We start from the raw sequence: 19,484 nt of genomic DNA, 5'->3' as shown, positions 1-19,484 counted from the left end.
TTTTCTCTGTAGAGTTCGTATGTTAAACGTTATAGCAGTTTACAAGTTATATCTATGCGGAGCCTCTTTACGCAAGGATGTATTGACTGTCAAGAACACTCGCAAGTGTAGCGACATGAAAATGCACAAGTTGTGCTGTTTCAATCGCCGTTTCGGTGCCCTATGTCATAATGCGGAGATCACTGCTCGCACCCAGTACGGCTGACTTAATTTCGACTTGATCTATTTCGTCTCGAGTTGATACAGCATCACTACTAATCTATTCGGGCGCATTCTTATCTGTCAATGCGGCATTGCCTCGAGTATCGTCGATATTACCGATACCATCCAGCGTACATGCCACATAAGCAACACAAACAATCGCCATCCCGATAACAGCAACCCCCGCCTGCCTTCGAGGCGTCTGAGCAACAACCAAAACCCCTACACGCGAGTGGAACAGCCCGAAACGCGCTCTCCCAATAGTTCTGCTGAATCCCACTAGGGTGTCTCTCCACCTTCTCCGCCACGCGAAGCGACGTTCAAGTTAAGGTTGCGGAGAGCTGTACAAGTGGAAAGAACTTCAGCGATAATCTGCCTGTTGTTCAGAGTCACATCATAACTCCTGCTTATTGCTCGCTATTTTCAAGAAATGAGACTCCATGTAACAACTGAAAGAAGTGGGTTTCGGAAACCCACTACTTGTTTTAGCCCGTATAGCATCTGTTCATCTCGCACTGGTTTTATTGTACACACCCATCAGATCAGGGTAATAAAATTTCTCATATTAACTCGCTTGTTGAATGCCAGTACTCAATAACAAGCAATGGAAGAACGTCGCTAAACTTGGAAGTAAGAACGACAAAATAAAATCTGCAATAAAATGAACATTACAGCCTCCTTGTTCCCCGAATATTCATCAGCGGGAACGCGTGAAAGCGCGGATAGTCAAAAAACAATACTGGTGCTCGAATTTCTGAAGAAAAAAACTATAAATTATGGAACAGCTTCGTTTGTAGCGGACACACAAAACTTTCCTAAAAACGAAGATGAAGAAAAGAGCAGCGGCGCTCGGCATGTATCATGATACCTGAATACAGCTACAGAGACGATGTCTTTCTGGAAGTGATAAAGAATAGTGATCCTGAGATTACGGGGGTGACCTTGGATGCTGTATCAAAACAGGACGGTATACACTGTCTGTGTGCCATAAAAGGTGGTGGCCATTACTGAGCGATCTGCTTGCCTGTCTGGCGGCACATGTTGCTCGAGCGGGGGGGGGAGCGGCTCTCCGAGCCTGCGCCCGGATTCGAACCCGGGTCACTCCCAGTCTCGGCATGGTATGCAGGCATAAAAGGGCACCTCACATTCTAACACATGGTGACCCTTAGCCCCAGGAGGGTCACCGCAGGTTCAGCAGCCTTCGCGAAGTGGCTCGGATATGACCTCGTTTGGGGCTGCTGGTCCTGCTGAAGCAATCTTCCAAAAATTGGACGGCTTTGGTAGGAGGGTACCTGCTGCTCCTGAGCACTGAAGTCATGGAAGTTCTCTCTCTCTTCTTTTCCTTTTTTCTTCGTCATGATGTACTTTGCGAACTTGGCTTCACTCTGGTGGCGTCGATGAAAACAAAGTACAGGGCACTGCTCAGCATGGAGCGAACACTAAGAGCCGCTGCGTTGAGAGTGCGCCCTCGTTTTGAGAAACGCTCACTTCAGCCAGTACGAAGAGTCGCTTCTGCTGGCACTGTTTTTGTTTTCCCCCTTTGTTACGATGCCTTCTAGCCCAGCTGATTCATTCTGAATATATATTAAAGATTTCAGCTTCAGTTTTGTGTATTGGTGTTGATACTCTTTAATAGAAAGCTTGCGCCACTGCGAAAAACCGGGAAAGGGGGGAGAGCAGTGACATAGTGTATAAACCCTGTTCTGTAAATCGTAAGCAAAAGCGTTTGCTTGTACGACGAAGGTATAAAAGAGACAGAGTGCTCCTACTGGATACGAATTTCTGTCTAAACAGGATGTCACCTTCGACTACACCTCTAGTAAGATGTTCGCGACACATAGTACACCGCGACTTTTGCTTGTCAAACGACGCGGTTACATGTTATGAGCTAAATAAGGAGATGTTCTTCAGCTTGCATAATTTGATGTCAAGAATTGGCTTGGGTATCTGATTCATTTCCCAAATACTCTGCATATATTAGTACGAGTACATCTCGCTGTTTTCGGAAATGGCGGCTAAAACAAAATTTCAGCATAAATATGGTAAGGATTTGTGTGACTTTCAGAGCGTGTATCATGATGGTCACTCTTTCGCGCCCAAAACTTTAGACATAGTGCACCAGTGTATCACTGCACCATGCGTCAAGCGCAATTATGTTGGGTTGTACAACAATGGGGTGCAAAAAAATCCTACAGGCAAAATTTTAGCAACCTTCCACAATGTCCCAAAACGGAAGATAAGCCGAGTGACCTTTGCGTATTGGAACGTATTGAGACGCTGCCTTTACAACAACATTCCAAAACGCGAACTCGTCCGTCGTAATCATATCTGCGAAGCGGGACGTATTAGCACGCCCACATTTTTTCTCTCCCCCGTATCTGCCATGGACTGCTTCAATTTCGCCCATCGCGGGAACTCCCAGGCGCTCCCCAAGCAGCACAATGTACTGAAAGTCGAGTGCAGTAGGGGTGGACGGGTAGGTGGAAGGCCTTGAACGGACTCGTGAAACAACAAACGTTGATGAGACACATACCGTCCACCCCTGTTGCACTCGACTTTCAGTACATTGTGCTGCTTGGGTCTGTGCACATGGTGTCACGTGGCCGTGAGGAAGCGAGAAGCGTCAGCGAGCCGAGCCGTTGGTAGCCACATATCGGCAGGCCCGTCGTCATGACCCGGTTTCAGTCGCCGTTCAGCACACCATTCATTCTAGCTCACCATAAGCGTACGATATACTAGAACTCACTAATAATGGCGCCATGATGCTACACGTAAGGTTTGTGTGCCTAGTGTGGCAGCGGTGACAGCCGACCAAGAACAGAAGCAAAAGTAAATAAAAACGCACGCGATGGAAATTATGTCCCTTGAGATGACGCACCCTTGGAAGTCGTGTCCGGAAGATGACGCACCCTTGGACGCACCTGTAAGGTCAGTTTCCCCCGAGCCTTGCCTAAGTGGTTCAAACGATGGTTTTGTCCCATGGTCACTAGCCACCTGGGGCATAAGTAGCCAGACACGCGCCTTATCTAAGCTATGCTAAGCTAAAGTGCTTTTAACTTCTTGCACCTGTGTCACTGAAATGCTGTATAACATCCCTTATACCTTCAGGGTCAGCTGGAGGCTTTCTGACTTACTGAAAGGGATCCTCAGTCCGTATAGCGGGGATTAACAGCGCCACTAACTAAATGGGGATAATAACGCACGCGACTGTTGACGTTGGGCCTGTCCTTGGGCGTGCACTTAAGGGATGTTTTCCCTTACAAAGGCTTTTGTCAACTATGGTAGCAGACGCCGGAACGAACATTACCGGCTGTCTCCGGATTCGGAAATAATAGGCGGGGCCTCAGACTCTGGCTATAAAATGCTAAGTTAGCCTTGGCGAAACAACTCGGCCTGGGGACTTGCGGCTGGCAGGTCCGGGACCTCGTCGTCAGCTCTAACTCCGGCGGGTTCCTGTCTACGTTCCTCTGCTGTAAATATTGTATAATAAACCAAGCTGCCAACTTCAGTTGCCTCGACGTCCTGCTTCCACTTCAACTGGTCCGACTCCAGGGATATCAAGGAACCATCATCGGGATTTCCATCTCAACATCCCGGACCCCCGGAAAGGGAAACTTTTACTGCACCCCTGGGAGGCGTGTTAGCTTAGCTCAATTGGCAGAGCCCTGGACCGGTAATCCAAAAGATGTGGGTATAAGTCCTGCAGCTGGCTAATATTCTCAGTGACTTCCTTCTTTCATAAAAACGCGTGTGTTTTAGTATACCGTACACTATCGCCTTTGCGTACGTTGGATATCGTTAGTGGTTCTGCGCACGCGCAAGACATAAACAGAGCTTTGCGCATTGTACCGAACCACCACGCTATCGTTTACTTATGCAAAGGCGATATCGTGCTATGTACTAGAACTCACTAATGACAGACATTCTTTGCGTAGCTTCATTTCTGCGAGCCCATGCGTCTGTCGCTTCCGAAAAGGCTTGCGTCGGTTCGCAGACAGACGCAAGGCAGACGGACGCACTATATTGTGAAAGCGACACACAATCAACAGGCAGAAAATAGTTACATCAGCACCGCTTCCATATCTCTTACCGATAGGTTGTATGTCTAACTGACTGGTTCGGGTATGCTCAAATGTGAACAATGTACATGAGTGGAGGGAGGAGATAACATTTGAAGTTGCACTTAAGCGTTGGCTGTGACTTTTCAATAAATAGACAATTTTAGCAAATCGTTAATAGAGAGCTTTAATGCATCGTACACTATCGCCTTTGCGTACGTAAGGGATAGCGTAGTGGGCCTGGGCAATGCGCGAAACTCTACGTTTTGCGCGTGCGCAGTCTCTTACGTACGCAAAGGCGATAACGTACGGTGCACTAAACCTCTCTAATAACGTCTGTCACACACGACTACTATTGCTTCCGATAGGCACGGTAACCTTACGTAGGTACTCAGCGCGTGTCCCTGTATCCTGCACTCGTTGTCTTTTTCGCGTGAGCAGTATGTCCACACCACCATGTGTCAGATCTGACGTCACGAGTGTTCTCTGTCTCAAAGAACTGTAAAACCACGTGTCGACGCTTGTTGTGCTCTCTTCGTCTCTCTTGTCTTCACCATATTTGGAGCGCACAAAGTCGTCTTCGGACACATTCGCAGCATGCTTGCTGTTTCCCGTAACGTGTTGCGTGTCTAGCAAATATGTTTGTTGACTATTCTGGCCTTGTTTCCTTACTACTCGCCCAGCCCACGCTCACAACATATGCTTTGGATTTCTATTTCGCGCGTTTTTTTCCATACCACTGCAGCATGTTGTACTGCTTCTGCTGCGGGAACTCGTACCCTGATTGCTGGCTTAAGGTTGTTGCAAAACCAGGGTTATACGGTGTTCCACCTGCGTATTGCACAGTTTTTGATAGCTACTTCTCTCACCGCCAAAATATCGTCCAAATTTCTGACATTCTGTCAAGACGTTTCACTTCGGTTTCCGGCGTTCCGCAAGGAAGTGTTCTTGGACCTCTTTTGTTCCTGTTGTGTGTGAACGATATTACCGCCTCAGTAAGGAACTCCACTGTCGTTTTGTTCGCGGATGATATAAAAATATTTCTTTCTATAGATAAAGTGGATGACTGCGCACTGCTACAGAGCGACGCAAATGCGATTTCGAACTGGTGTACCCTTAATGGCTTAGAGTTAAATGCTGATAAAACGCTAATCGTGTCTTACAGTAGAAAGCGCGAATGCATATTGTACGATTATACTGTGCTTGGGACATGTATTATAAGGGCTGATGTTGTGCGCGATATAGGCATACATCTAGATAGCAGGTTGAACTTCCGTCAACACGTTTGTAAAACTTACAGTGCCTCTTTACGTGTACTTGGTATTATCCAAAGGTTGTCCAGCGAATGTGATAATCTTGCTTCTGTGCTGAGGTTGTATATGTGCCTCGTCCGTAGCAAATTAGAATTTTGGTCAGTTGTATGGAACTCTATCACCGCTACGCAATCTGCCTGCATTGAACGAGTTCAGAAAAGGTTTATTAGATTTGTATATGACAAGTTCTATTTTCCAAATGTTTATTTCTCGTATGAGACAATGCTATTCCGGCTGAAAATTCACAACCTGCAATGCAGAAGACAGCATCGCGACTTGATGTTCTTACACAGAATTATTCACGGAAACATTGACTCTGAGTTTTTAATCGGTTTAGTAAATGTTCCCGTTCCCGTCAGGCGAACTCGTGTGGCTCGCCCTTTCTATCTATCTTCATGCTCCATGCAAATGCTGCCCATTGACTAGGATGCAAGGCACATACAATGAATTCTTTTCACGGAATGATGATGTGGACATTTTCCGGACAACTGCTAAATTTAAGAGTGTATTAATGTCTATGTAACATTAATTGTTGTTATAACACTTTGAATCTTGGGTTTTGTTGGAGGTTTTATACTTTTATGGGTTTCTTGTGTTTGGTGTACCACCACGTAAGGCTTAACCGCCGTTGATGGGCACCAAAGTACAAATAAATAAAATAAAATAAATAAATAAATAAAATAAGGTATGTCGGCGCAACCTTCTTTCATGCACAAGACGTGGAAGGCCAGACACGTAAAATGTTAAATAAACAAGGGGAGCCGAAAGAAACACTCCATTTTTATCAAACCCTTCGGTCGCGTAAACAGGACAAAGAAGAAAATCTTGCAGTTTTTCGCCCGCTCTTACGTTGCTCTGCTCCATGGTCACAGGTCACAACTTGTCAGTCCTGCTCACTCATCTCCCCGTTTGCTCATTCATGCTTACTCACTAACCACCCGCTCATCTCGCCGTTTGCTTACTCATGATGATCTCATTCGCCACAATGAGCATGAGTGAGCATGTATGAGGATGCTCATAAGTGAGAATTGAATGAGGTATATCCACAACAGAGTTCCTGGAATCCATTTTGTGCTGCACTCATTTGTTGACATTAAGCCAAACAAGACAAGATCGGTGGCTAAAAGAAGCGTTGTCCACCATTCTTGTAACAATGACAACAAGAAAGGGGGATTCTTACTAAAAAAATGATGGCCTTTGTCGCATACTTTTAAAGGATGCATGCGTATATATATTAAAAGCTTACCTCAAAAAACTTTGGATGCGTGACGAGGAAAGCCAATGCCCTGCTTTGATCCAAATTCACTACAGCTACCTTGCGTGCGAAGTAGCGTAATTGCAGTGCCACCAGTTGTGCTTTCTTTGCGCATGCCTGCGCTCCAAGAATGCATTCCGCCTGCACGGACGAAAAACTCCTTCATTCTGCTGCGTGTAAAATAAATTAGATCATTCTTCCCCATGTCCGCAACAATATTATGTACGTGAGAACAGATTAGGCATTCCGAGAAATCGTACTGTCGAAATGAAACGTCGGCCGATAGTGTTCAGGCTTTTGTATTGCTTCAACCTCCCCATTTTGCTCGCTAGACAGACAAGGGTGAAAGCAAGATGATAAACCTAGTATAGATGTCAGGTACGTTTCGTGTAAAAAAAGAAGGGTATATCCGGGTAAGTCATGTGTTATGTACGTACAGTGCTGGCCAAAAATTTTACGGAACGCACGAGGGGTGTATTTTCTCCTCAGCACAACACCCTAGCGGCGAGCGGAAACGGATTCGTTCAATCTGGCTCACTCGTCCAGAGGAGGGGACAGGAGTGCGCCGGTAGCCACCTCGAGCACAATCAAACGATACCGAAACTGCTGCGGCGTGTCGCAACCAGCGCACTCGCACACCCCTCTCGACGCGGGAACTCACCCGCTTCCGCCCGCCGCTAGGGTGTCGCACCGAGGAGAAAATACACCACTCGCGCGTTCCATAAACTTTTGTATCCTTAGGAATGCGAGAAATGCAACAGCTTTACATATGCTGTTGCATTTCTCCCGCTCGTTAAGGAATTCGGAGAGTACGGTTCGGGAAGGTTGGTAGTGTGGGCATTGGAGAACAGTGTGCTCCGGGTCCTCTACAGCACCGCAGTGACTGCATCGGGGAGAGTCCACGTCATCGGTAGAACGTGAAGCGGGGTATCGACTGACAAGATTTCCTCACTACGAAGATGACCTCAAAACATATTTCAAGATCGGTCTACCGTTTCATATATTTAAGCATAATGCCTTGTGTTATGAAGTGTTTAGAGACCGCCTTCCCGAGTTTGTTTTGAGTGCCCACGCTTTGAACAGCAGAACAACTCATCATTTCTTGTCCGGTTTCACCGATGTACTGCATCCACCAACGCCCGCATTCAATGCAGTGCATCACGTTGAAGTACAAGGAGAATCGCGCGAAGCGTTCTCAAAGGGACTATGAAACCCGCTCAACACTCCATAAAATGTCAGCTGAAAAACGTTCTTGATATCGAAGAGCTTGTACGCCAAGAAATTCTTCAGATCAAAATGTGAGTTTGTTAACTACACGCGGTTGAAATCGCCTCCGGTACTCTCCTTCCACGTTTCTCTTCTCTCTTCTTCAGTACTACAGACAGGGTCCCTTCCTTACGAAGGGGCTGCAGACGGCTCGCAGAAAGGAGCATCAACAAATCGTGGGCGTAAGATGCGGTGACATGGGACTTCCCAACTCGTCCACTGCTAAGAAATACTGTGCTCTTCAACGCAGACTAATACATTTCTACTGTAGCAGTCCGTTCCGCGTTGAGTGGAGCAAGACCTGGACAACTACACGGTGTGAAGATTTGCAGCAGTCTGATTTAATGCATCGAGTGGTATTCTCCGCCTGCCATGATAATCGTGCGCCCAGCACACATCGTCGTTGCCGATAGTGTGCGTTACATCTACCCACCCCCGCCCTCCGGCGTTTGTGCCGCTTGAGGATCCCTGGCCGCATAGAAGGTGGCGGGGTCTCGAAGGATTGGCGTGGCCTCTTAAGTCCAGAGGGTTGCGTAGCCAAGTGTGGCGGCTGATCGCCCCATGTCACTCTCTTACGGATAATGAGCGTGGGAGCGACAGGTGTGACGACAGTACCAGTTACATAAAGCGGAGCGCAGGGTGCTACGATGTAGGTGAGTTTTTGCCAGTTGATGCTTACGATTTCGTGACGGCCATTGATCTTGTAGAGGAGGTGGTGTTCCCCTACATGAGTCCTGACCGGCGATGATGGAATGTCCCAGCGGGCAGATGGACGTGGCCTCACACTAGGACGGTGCCGGTAGAACTACCGTGCCAGAGCCGTAGCGCGTGGCAGCAGAGGCACGTCTTCATCATCACACACGGGCCGCCACATCACTCCCCCCCTCAGACGCGGAGCGGTGTAGAGCTAGCGGTTGGGGTCCGCGTCGATACATGAAGAGGGGAAAGACGGGCGACACGTGGAACAGGGACGACTTGTTCAGAAATCGCAGTAGCAGCAGAATGGTTGGTGCGGGCAAGCGCTGACCGGGCGGGTTCCAGGGGCGGTGTGAGGGCAGGTATGCCGAAGTAATTCAGAGAGGGGCGACAGAACCGCGACCGGTTCGTGAGCGCTGGGCTCGTAGTGTTGTCGCCAAGGAGACTGCGGGGAGGACAATCGTGAAGCACGGGGAGACCGGGAGTAAAACTCACTGTGGCCTCCGTGCGTGTCCCCGGTGGAACGTTGGTCCCGGAGCCTCTTGACCGCATCTGGACGAGCTGCCAGTGTCTTGTATGGAAGCCTGGTGGGAAGGCGAGGCGGGCAGGGTTCTTGGGACTGGCATGACGAAGAGGATGGGGCCATGCAGCCGCAGCGGCGTACCGCGACCGGTATGGGAGCGTGATGCTCGTGAAGGTGCCGCTGGTGAATGCCCGAGGAGTGCCATCGCGAAGCATGTGGCGACGTGACGCAGAGCGAGAGACCATGGCGATGCGAGCTGAGTAGATGAGCGAGCTGAGTAGAACAATGGTGTTGCGCGGCCGGGCGTTGCGATGAGTGGAGCCGCGGTGAATTGACGTCGTCGCCTAGCGGTTCCTCGGTAGAACGTTGCACCGTACCTTCGGAGGTGGGCTTGCAGTAATTTGGGATGGTGCTTGGCCGAATTATGCCGAACATGGTGTTCGTTGTTCGGGTCACCAAATGTAGAGGAGGTGGTGTTCCCCTACATGAGTCCTGACCGGCGATGATGGAATGTCCCAGCGGGCAGATGGACGTGGCCTCACACTAGGACGGTGCCGGTAGAACTACCGTGCCAGAGCCGTAGCGCGTGGCAGCAGAGGCACGTCTTCATCATCACACACGGGCCGCCACAATCTCAATGACGAAAGTGTTGTCAGCGCGGCATAGGGCCCTGTTTGGACCGGGGTAGGGAGGCTGCAGGGTCCGACACGCCGTGTCGGTTCCGAAGCAAAAAAAAAAAAAGAGAGAGAGAGAGAGAGAAAGACATGTGTGGCTCTGGGTTGGTCCGAGGAGACGTATGAGTGAGAGTAGAGATAGGGTGCAGGCAAGCTGGTACTTCATCATGATGTAGGAAAACCGAGAGGCACGGACAAATAAGGGGACAACACATACATAGGTCCTCAGACACAGCAAAGAGATTTATTATGGCCAACCAACTTATATTGCCAAACACTGGTGAAGAGGAGCAAGAGGAAAGAAGTAAGTTTTGCTGATCACATTCCCTCTGCTGGCTATTTCCAACGATTCGGCAAACAACCTCTAATGACTGAGGCGCTCTCACGCAAGCATACGGTGCCCTCGAAACATGGTGCACAGCCATGACACTCCTTCACGCGGTTTACAATTTCTGAGTGAGCAGACATCTCTTTAACATTGGCCGTGTGTTGCCTAGTCCTTTCATTCACGGAGCGCCCGCCCTCGGTGGCTCAGTCGGTAGCATGTCCGCCTGCTGATCCGAAGATCGCGGGTTCGAACCCGGCCAAGGACGATGGCAGCTTGGTGGAAGGGTACAAGTTGCTCAGACACGCCGTCTTCCGTGAGGGACGTTAAATGTGCTGTGTCGAGAATTCTGCGCACGTTAAAGAACCCTCAGGTGGGCAAAATTAATCCACAAACCCGACCACTGTGGCGTCGCTCATGATCGCAGTTGTCTCGCAACGTAAAGCCCCGAATTATTTACGCAGCGACCTGTCTGCCCGACATATGGCAAATTCCATTGGGAAAGCAATTTTTGCCAAGCGCTGGGTGGGGTTTCATGCATGCTCCAAGCTAGGTCGCACGGGTTTTTTCTGTCAATGGAATGCTAGCATTCGAGATAGGATGCGCGCTCTGTGCATAGCGCGTGATCCGCGTGCTTTCTCGCTTTTGCTTTCGTCACGTGCGATTCAGCAAACTGCTCAGGAATCGCACAATACAATTACTACACAAAGCGGTACGCGCAGTGTTTGCACTGTTCACGAGACGCACGACTACATGCGCGACACACGGGTAAAAAGAAAAACAAAAGAAAGCTCGAATATGACGGCCTCAGTTATCGCGCGCATGCCTCCCCTTCTCGGTCGTGTTCTGCTGAGGTAATTCACGGGTCAAATACTTTTGCCCCTGCTCCGCCAATGGAACATTCAACGCATGCCTCGATTCTGCCAATGGAACAGTTTTTGCCCCTTCCGGGGCAAAACATTGCCCCAGCTCTGCCAATGCGCTTTGCCATGCTCTTTGCGATCAAGGAAGGGAGTTGCCTCAGGACAGAAGCCGCCGATATTTCGAACAGAGACTGTTCTTCTTCTGGGCACCGTCCTCATCATTGGCATGGTATTTAAAGGGTTAGGTGTGACGTGTTTAAAGGTTCATGCGAATTGTGGGTCAACAGCCCGGAGGGAAGAAAGGTTCCGTACGGGCTTTTACGGCCGGAGTGAATGGCTGCTTTCTTAGAGTGTGGAGGAGATTATGTGAACGTAGTGATCTAGGCTACAGACCGGTTACAGAAAAATGGAAGGTTCACGAACAAAGCTCGCGTGGTCACAACCTCACTAAAACACAGCGTGACATCATCAAAGCGCTAGCTGACAGAGATGATATCATTATCAAGCCCGCAGATAAGGGTGGGAGTATCGTCATCTGGCCCACAGATAAATATATTTCTGAAGCTCATAGGCAACTCAACAATGCGCAACACTACCTCAAACTGGACCATGACCCAACAAAGGAGTACACGGCGCTAATAACCCATACCATACAGGACCTCCACGAACGAAAGCTCATCACACGTGATGACCTCAGATATCTCACCCCATCAAACACAGGCGCAGGTCGTTTCTATTTACTGCCCAAAATCCACAAGGTACACGCCAACGAGCTCTATACGGCTGACATCCCCGCCAGGCCAATTGTATCTAATAACAACACACCAACAGAAAGGCTCTCGAAATTCCTGGACCACTATTTAAACCATATTCCGACAACATTGCCATCGCATGTACAAGACCCACCCCACCTCCTCAGAATAATCAGAGATATAAACAACACTCGTACATTTGGTAGGGACACAATACTAGCCACGCTGGATGTGACATCACTGTATACTAACATCCCACACAAGGACGGAATCACAGCCCTCTGCAATACCCTTTCTACAACAAACACCAGAAAAGACACGGAAACCATACTCGCTCTAATGGACTTGGTCCTTAAACTGAACTACTTCGAGTTCAATGGCGAACACTACCTACAAGTACACGGTACAAGTATGGGCACACCTGTTGCACCCACATACGCAAATATCTTCATGGGGTTCTTAGAAAACAAAGTTCTCAGCGCCCTCTCATTGAAACCCACAGTGTGCCTTCGATACATCGATGATATACTGATAATATGGGAACACGGGGAACATGAATTTCAAAAGTTCATGGATCTACTGGACACCGCGCATAGCAACATAAAGTTCACATCACAACAGTCAACTCACTTAATTAACTTCCTCGACACCACAATATCACTAGACAACGGCAACCTCATCACAACCCTGTACAAAACGCCAACTGACAAACAACAATACCTTCACTTCAAGAGTTACCACCCGCGTCACTGTAAGGTTGGAATTCCTAATGGGCAGAGTGTAAGACTACGCAGAATTTGTTTAAACGACACAGATTACGCTGAGAAGCTTGACGAACTCTGCAGCACACTTGCCCAAAGGGACTATCCAGACTCCCTCCTAACCGAATTCCGTCGCAAGGCACTCACACTCGATCGAGACGAGGTTCTGGAAGACCGAAAAAATCCTGACGCGTGCCAAATAAGCTTCATCACAAGATATTCAAACGCACTTCCAAACATCAAAGCCATTCTACAGAAGCACGAGCCCCTCCTCCAAAGCAGTGACCGACTTAGCAATATATTCACAAATCCCATACAGGTGACATACCGACGCGCAAAAAACCTGGCAGACTCCTTGGTCAATGCCAAAATCAGCAAAACAAGCACCCCGTACACGGGAACACGACCCTGCAACCTCCCGCGCTGCAAAACACGCACGTTCAACACGCTAACTCCATCAAAAGCACTGCGAGCAATTACACCCACCCGGTTAACCACGCATTCACATGCACAAGCTCCAATGTCATATACTGCATTGAATGCGGCGACTCCTCTATGCAATACATTGGTGAAACCGGCCAACAAATGAACAACCTCCTTACCGGACACACACACGTCCAACATACTCCCCAAAGCAGTCGCCGAACACTTTAACGTTCCTGGTCACAATTTTGACAACATTAAACTATATATTCTAGAAACCGGGTTTAGATCCATACGTGACAGACGTGATAGGGAGTCTTATCTCATATACAAGTTCAACGCTCTTCACCCGTCCGGTATCAACAAATCACAAGGCACCCTAGAAACACTTCACAAATAAAATATGCTTTTCCCTTCTACCTCCATCATCATCTGTTATGTTCTGCATGGCCACTGCTTTCTACTTTCTTTATTGCATGCCACAACTTTGCATTACAAATAATCAAAAAAAAAAAAACCCTTTGCTGGTTGTGGAATTTTCCCCACGTAGCCACTAACCTCCTTATCTTTCGCTATGCTTGCCAATTCTTGCCTGTTGTCCCGTTTCGTCCACGTGTTCGTGAACCTTCCATTTTTCTGTAACCGGTCTGTAGCCTAGATCACTACGTTCACATAATCTCCTCCACACTCTAACAAAGCAGCCATTCACTCCGGCCGTAAAAGCCCGTATGGAACCTTTCTTCCTTCCGGGCTGTTGACCCACAATTCGCATGAACCTTTAAACACGTCACACCTAACCCTTTAAATACCATGCCAATGATGAGGACGGTGCCCAGAAGAAGAACAGTCTCTGTTCGAAATATCGGCGGCTTCTGTCCTGAGGCAACTCCCTTCCTACATTCTACCGGTTCGCTGGATTTCTACCCATCTACTATCTTTGCGATCAAGGTATTCCGGGCTCCACCGGAAATAATGACATTGCCGTTTTGCGGTCACGTACCTTAGTTCGATATTCTCACATTCGACATGCCTTTGTATAAGTAGTATATTTTAAGACTGTATAATAACCGTTACGTACAGCGACATCCTTTTTCTAATCCAAGATGGCCGATTCTAATCCAATTCTAAGCCAAAATCCAGCTCTAAGCCAACGGAATCCAATTCTAAGCCAACACAATCCACTAGTAATCCAACACAAGCCAAATCCAAGGTCACCTGATTGGCCGCCATTAGTCCCGCCCGCTTTACGTTGATTGGTCCACGCCAAGCCTCACTGATCATTGATTGGTCAATCGTAGCTCTGCTCCTTTATGCTAATTAGTTGGCTTAGCTCCGCCCACTTCACGTTGATTGGCGCACAACGAGCCTACTGATCGCGTTGATTGGTTGATCGTAGCTACACCCTTTATGCTAATTAGTTGGCTCCGCCCGCTTCACGTTCATTGGACCATGCTAAGCCCGCTGATCGTTGATTGGTTCACCATAGCTCCGCCCCTTTTATGTTAATTACTTGACTCCGCCCTGCTTCACGCTGATTGGTGCACGCCGACCCCGCTATGCCAATTAACCTGCTCCGCTGATTGGTCCTACTCTCCAGGCGCTCCGATTGGCCCGGCGGCAGCGGTCCCGCTGCGGCTTTATCTCAGATGTTCAAACTTACCTATCTCTTCATACCGACTGGCCAGCGCTAAGCCCGCCATTATGGCTAGCGGGCCCTGATTGGCCTACTGAACACGCTGTGGCTTTATCTCAGATGTCCAAACTTACCTCGTGGTGCAACTGGCTTCACCCACTTCATGCTGATTGGTCCATTCTAAGCCTGCTGAGCACTCTCCCAGCGCTCTGATTGGTCGTCCCCAGTCTAAGCCTACCAATTGGCCCTCGTTCCACTGGCAATAGAGGGCGCAACTCTTTACTGGCTCCAACCGCTTCATGCTGATTGGCCCATTCTAAGCCTACTGACTTTTAAGCTGAACCATGCTAAGCCTGCTGATTGGTCCTTCACACCGAAGCCTACCGATGGCTGGCCCCTGATTGGTCCACGCTAAGCCAACTGAACAGTGGTTGGCTAGCCTGAATTTGTCGGCAGCCGCTTCAGACAAGACACACGACAAGTGTTGATTTCAGCCTTTATTTGGTACAACAGCCTCCTGGTCCAGCTGTGGGTTGGTTCAGCTGCACAAGAGAGATCGTTAGTCCCTTGCGCTCATTGGTCACTCAGCTCCCTCGGTAGATGCCATATGGCTAATCTCACTGCAAGTGGTCATTGGCCCATCTGACTACAGGCCTCTCATTGGTCACTTATGTGTAGAGCACCCTAACAGGCTCGAATTACCACCACCACCACCACCACCAGGCTCGAATTGGTCCCTTCCACTCTTCGCTAGACCCGACTGCTACTCCCTCTAATCTCTAGATGAGATAATATAAGTGGGATATTGGAACTTTTACCATAAGATAGGTTTAGCCAGGGGGGGGGGGGGCTGGTAGGCTCCAACTGCTATCGGCCCATGCCTCCATCCGCGGTTGCTCACTGATTCACAATGAAACTCTTTCACATGCTCTGACGGCGCCAAAGAAGGTTCCCTACAGATACAATAGATGGCGCCGTTTGTATACCGTCTTTCCAAAGATGGACAGCTGCGACGCGGGTGTTGATAACGTTCATTCTAACTGCGTTGGTCACTCCCTTCTATCCGACTGGTTCATACATCTAGCAAGAGAGCCAGCATTAGAAGCCAAATCTGCTGCTGAACCTTACAAAACACGAATAAAACAGCTTACATCAATATGTTCGGTGCTGCCATCTGAAGTCAGCCTCCTTCATGCTATCCATGACCCCTCATAGCCACGGTTGCCTTCACTGATCTCTATCTATAAAGGCTGGATGGCGCATGGGAGAGGGGCTCGCGGGGGAGAGGCGTGCATTCGGGCCGCCATGATGGGAGGCCCTAAAGCGCAGTGTGCGCCCATAGAAAACAATGGGAGGCAACGGAGATTGTGAGTATTTATAGCGCTGCAGGCGTTGATCGTTGCTTGTCATCACACAATTTTGTAAGGTGCCAGTATACTGATGTATCCTAACAGTGTTTCACAGGTGTCCTGCCGTTCGATTCTTAATTACGTTATGTTTTGCATTCCGAAACTAGACCGTCACAGCAGTGCAGCGCTGGGGATTGTACTACAGTACGTTTCCCAGCCAATATTTCAACAAGAAACCATGTGAGGTTAACGACCACCATGTATGTAATATCCCGTGCTGCGTTCTGGACAAAAATTGTTCCATAAAGAACAGTCCGGGAAAGGATATACTCGCATGGCAGAAAGAGATCGTTCTGTAGAATCACAGCCGTTGTTTTAGCCGTGTATCGGTTTCGTATGATTTATATCAAGCACCGCCGCAGAAAGTGTCTTTTAGTGAACGACTGCGGTGCTTTGCCTCGCAAATATGGACACACCGAAGCAGCCCAAATACGTTATGAGCGTGATCTAATTGCTTCACGCAATTAGAACACGCTCGTTAGGACAGTTAATCAGGTAGTCATGTAAGCTTAATCAATTAAGTTACTTAAAAGTGGTAACATTTACCTCTTTTTGAAGTACAGCCCTTCTATGTTTGTTTGTTTCTTCCTTCATTTGTTCTGATTATTTGCAGGCGCGGTTGTGCCAAACTGAATGTCCTTCTCGAGTACTCACATGCTTTTGCTGAATACAACTGCAGCGTGAGCAAAGCTGCTTAGGAACGGGGGCCTGCTATCCAGTGCTGACTTTGTCATGCTTGTTATGTGGAGCACGTTCGAAAAAATACAGCTGCACATCTGAAACTCCAATGAGAATCATCGTCATCTAAAAGAGAGCGTCGTAGCACCGTTGTGAGACCAGACACGCTTTCTGAATATCTTCTATGGCACCTTCCGCAGTTCGCACAATTTTGTTCAGCATCGAAGTCTCTCATAGGAACCACTTTGCATTAACTGTGACTCCCATCTTACATTTTGATGTGCAAGGGCCTTCTTGCACTACACACGTATGGTCTGCAACAGGATAATTGCAGCAGGACGATTTGGAGCTTGAAACAGTTGTGATTTTGTCATTTTGGCCCTCGTGTACCCCGTCTGTGAAACGCAAAAAAAAAAAAAATCTAACACGATATGCTTTTGTAAAGAAGGTGACTGATGGTGAGTAAAGAGAATACACAAGTTCAAGTTTATTCAACAATTTATATCATACATTATATTATTCAACATTTTATATCAAGTTTATACAACATCAAGTTTATTCAAGTTAGTTCTTGCACTTATGCGTTTTAGGATACAATGAACGTGCAGGGAGGTCACAAAAGACTACATTTATTGTTTTATGACCTTGCTACAATGACAATATATATTTTAGGAATGACAATGGACAGGTACTCTCTCTAAATTTGTAGCACTCAATTTTAGGTTAGAATGAGCAATGAACAGCGACTTCCCTCCTGGTATTTTCTTATATATGATGAATTTTGAATTTAATGTGATCAAATATGTGTTAATATAATAATATATATAAGAATATAATATGTGATAAATGAATGTGATCAACAGTAGATGTAAACAACACCAGTAGCCAGAGAAGTGCATTCTCAAGAAATAATTTTCTTCTTATAGCATATATGTGCATGCCCTATTAACTGAAACAATTATCACGGTTCTCACAGTTTTAATTTCTGAGAGTGTACTGTAGAGACGGCTTAGATCTACAACAGTTAATACAAGGTATTATATACTGTGAATACATTTAAAAATCCCATGTGACACATACTTTTTGGAGGTGCTGTGGTAATCAAAGTTTGTGGGCATTACGCAGGTTCTGCACCCATTTCTTGAGTATGTCGAGGCAGCTGTGAAGTAACCTGCATTGATGATCATTATTCCAATTTTTATGGTGCATCGACAACAAAGGAAATAATACATCAGAACATTGGTTTGGGTGCAACCAGTTAAAAATGAATATGTTGTTTAATAAATGCATTGGACAAATGTTAAAACATCAGTTTAAAACATGGTTTACAATCCCTGTATCTTCTAAAAATTAAAAAGATGCAAAACTATTCTAAAAAGAATATGGGGAACTCTTCTAAAAATAATTATAATCTCTAATTATTATATTGCTGGGTGAAGGAGCCTAAAGTGTAAGGTGTGTTTCTGATGTGAACATGTAAGAAAATATGCAAAACTGAGAGAGGCTAACCACAGTGCGTGCACTGAGGTTGTTCCTTCCTGTAAAGTAGAAACCAGTGGATGAGAAACGTGATACATACCTGTACACCCAGCCGTATCACACTACACAGATTATTCACTGGGTAGCCCTCATGACGAAACCTGTATTGAGAGACCACTTTTGCCTTAAAAACTGCTTCAAATAGCACGACACGCTACAAATTATTACTATCGTAACAAGCTGACGATACAGCTCAGACAAAGGCGTTATTCAAGCCGCGCCACGCCACCGTTACGTAGGATTCTTTGTCACAAATCAAACCAAGGCACAAAACAATACCAATACATGAAAAAAGGTGACAATCGTGGTCTCATTATGACGTAATACCGAACTTGTGCGTGAAGGTAATTCAAAGAAATGAATGTGGCACTTGCTTCCGCAGAGAACACCGTGTACCATGCTAGCAATGCGTGCAAAAAAGCGCTCGAGTGCTCGCACATATATTGATGACAACACTACCTGTGTAGTGTAACGTGTTCTTTCAAGCATATTATGCACTCAAACTGTATTTGCCGCCGGGTAAAATGCAAGTGTGCTCGATTGAACGTCGGAAGAGCGATCAAGCAACCTGCATCCAGTGCTCGTTTTGGGCAAAAAAAACACTTCATAATGGTCAACTAAATATACAGAATGAACGCCTATTTATTCCTCGATAAAGAGTGACTCACCTGTATAAATTTAGGCCCTGTAACCTTGCCAGTACGGTTGGTACGACCGTAATTGCAAGAAGTTGCCATGATCGCTGCGGCGGCTGTTGTGGGCACCGTAAGATGGCGGCCGGTTTCTTCACGCTCGCGCTCCCTATCCGCGATCCAGCCTTTTACAATCGAGATCAGTGGTTGCCTCGCGGTGCTAACGGTAAATTTTAAGGAAATGTTCGGGGTACGATGAACACATCTTCAAACACACTCTACCCATCGCTCCACAGAACACGAGTAAAGTGGGCTTAACCATGTTGTATGCATGCGTAGGGGGAAGCCCACCTCTGGGAACAAGCTTTCGTTCTTGTGATAGTGTGCTTTGCACTTCAACATCAAAATGTACTTCAGTGTTTATCAAGCAGAATGGAGAGGTAAAAACATAAATAATGCTATAGAGTGAAGCGCGTTCATTCT

The 19,484-nt window shown here is 47.3% G+C and overlaps 1 protein-coding gene across 3 annotated transcripts in view; it reads right to left on the bottom strand.

Annotated features, from left to right (window-relative positions):
* LOC135375679 (spatacsin-like) overlaps nt 1-19,484 on the bottom strand; it is a 504,414-nt gene that overhangs the window by 6,228 nt on the left and 478,702 nt on the right. For all 3 annotated transcript variants that reach the window (XM_064608337.1, XM_064608338.1, XM_064608339.1), the window contains one exon: nt 6,819-6,968. In XM_064608337.1, coding sequence (XP_064464407.1) covers nt 6,819-6,968 — 150 coding nt within the window. The remainder of the gene's footprint in view (nt 1-6,818; nt 6,969-19,484) is intronic.

The sequence above is a fragment of the Ornithodoros turicata genome, unplaced genomic scaffold (assembly GCF_037126465.1).
Source record: "Ornithodoros turicata isolate Travis unplaced genomic scaffold, ASM3712646v1 ctg00000915.1, whole genome shotgun sequence".
In the NCBI taxonomy this organism is placed as follows: Eukaryota; Metazoa; Arthropoda; class Arachnida; order Ixodida; family Argasidae; genus Ornithodoros; species Ornithodoros turicata.
The sequence above is the reverse complement of the archived record's forward strand: the minus strand, read 5'-3'. Positions and strand labels throughout refer to the sequence as shown.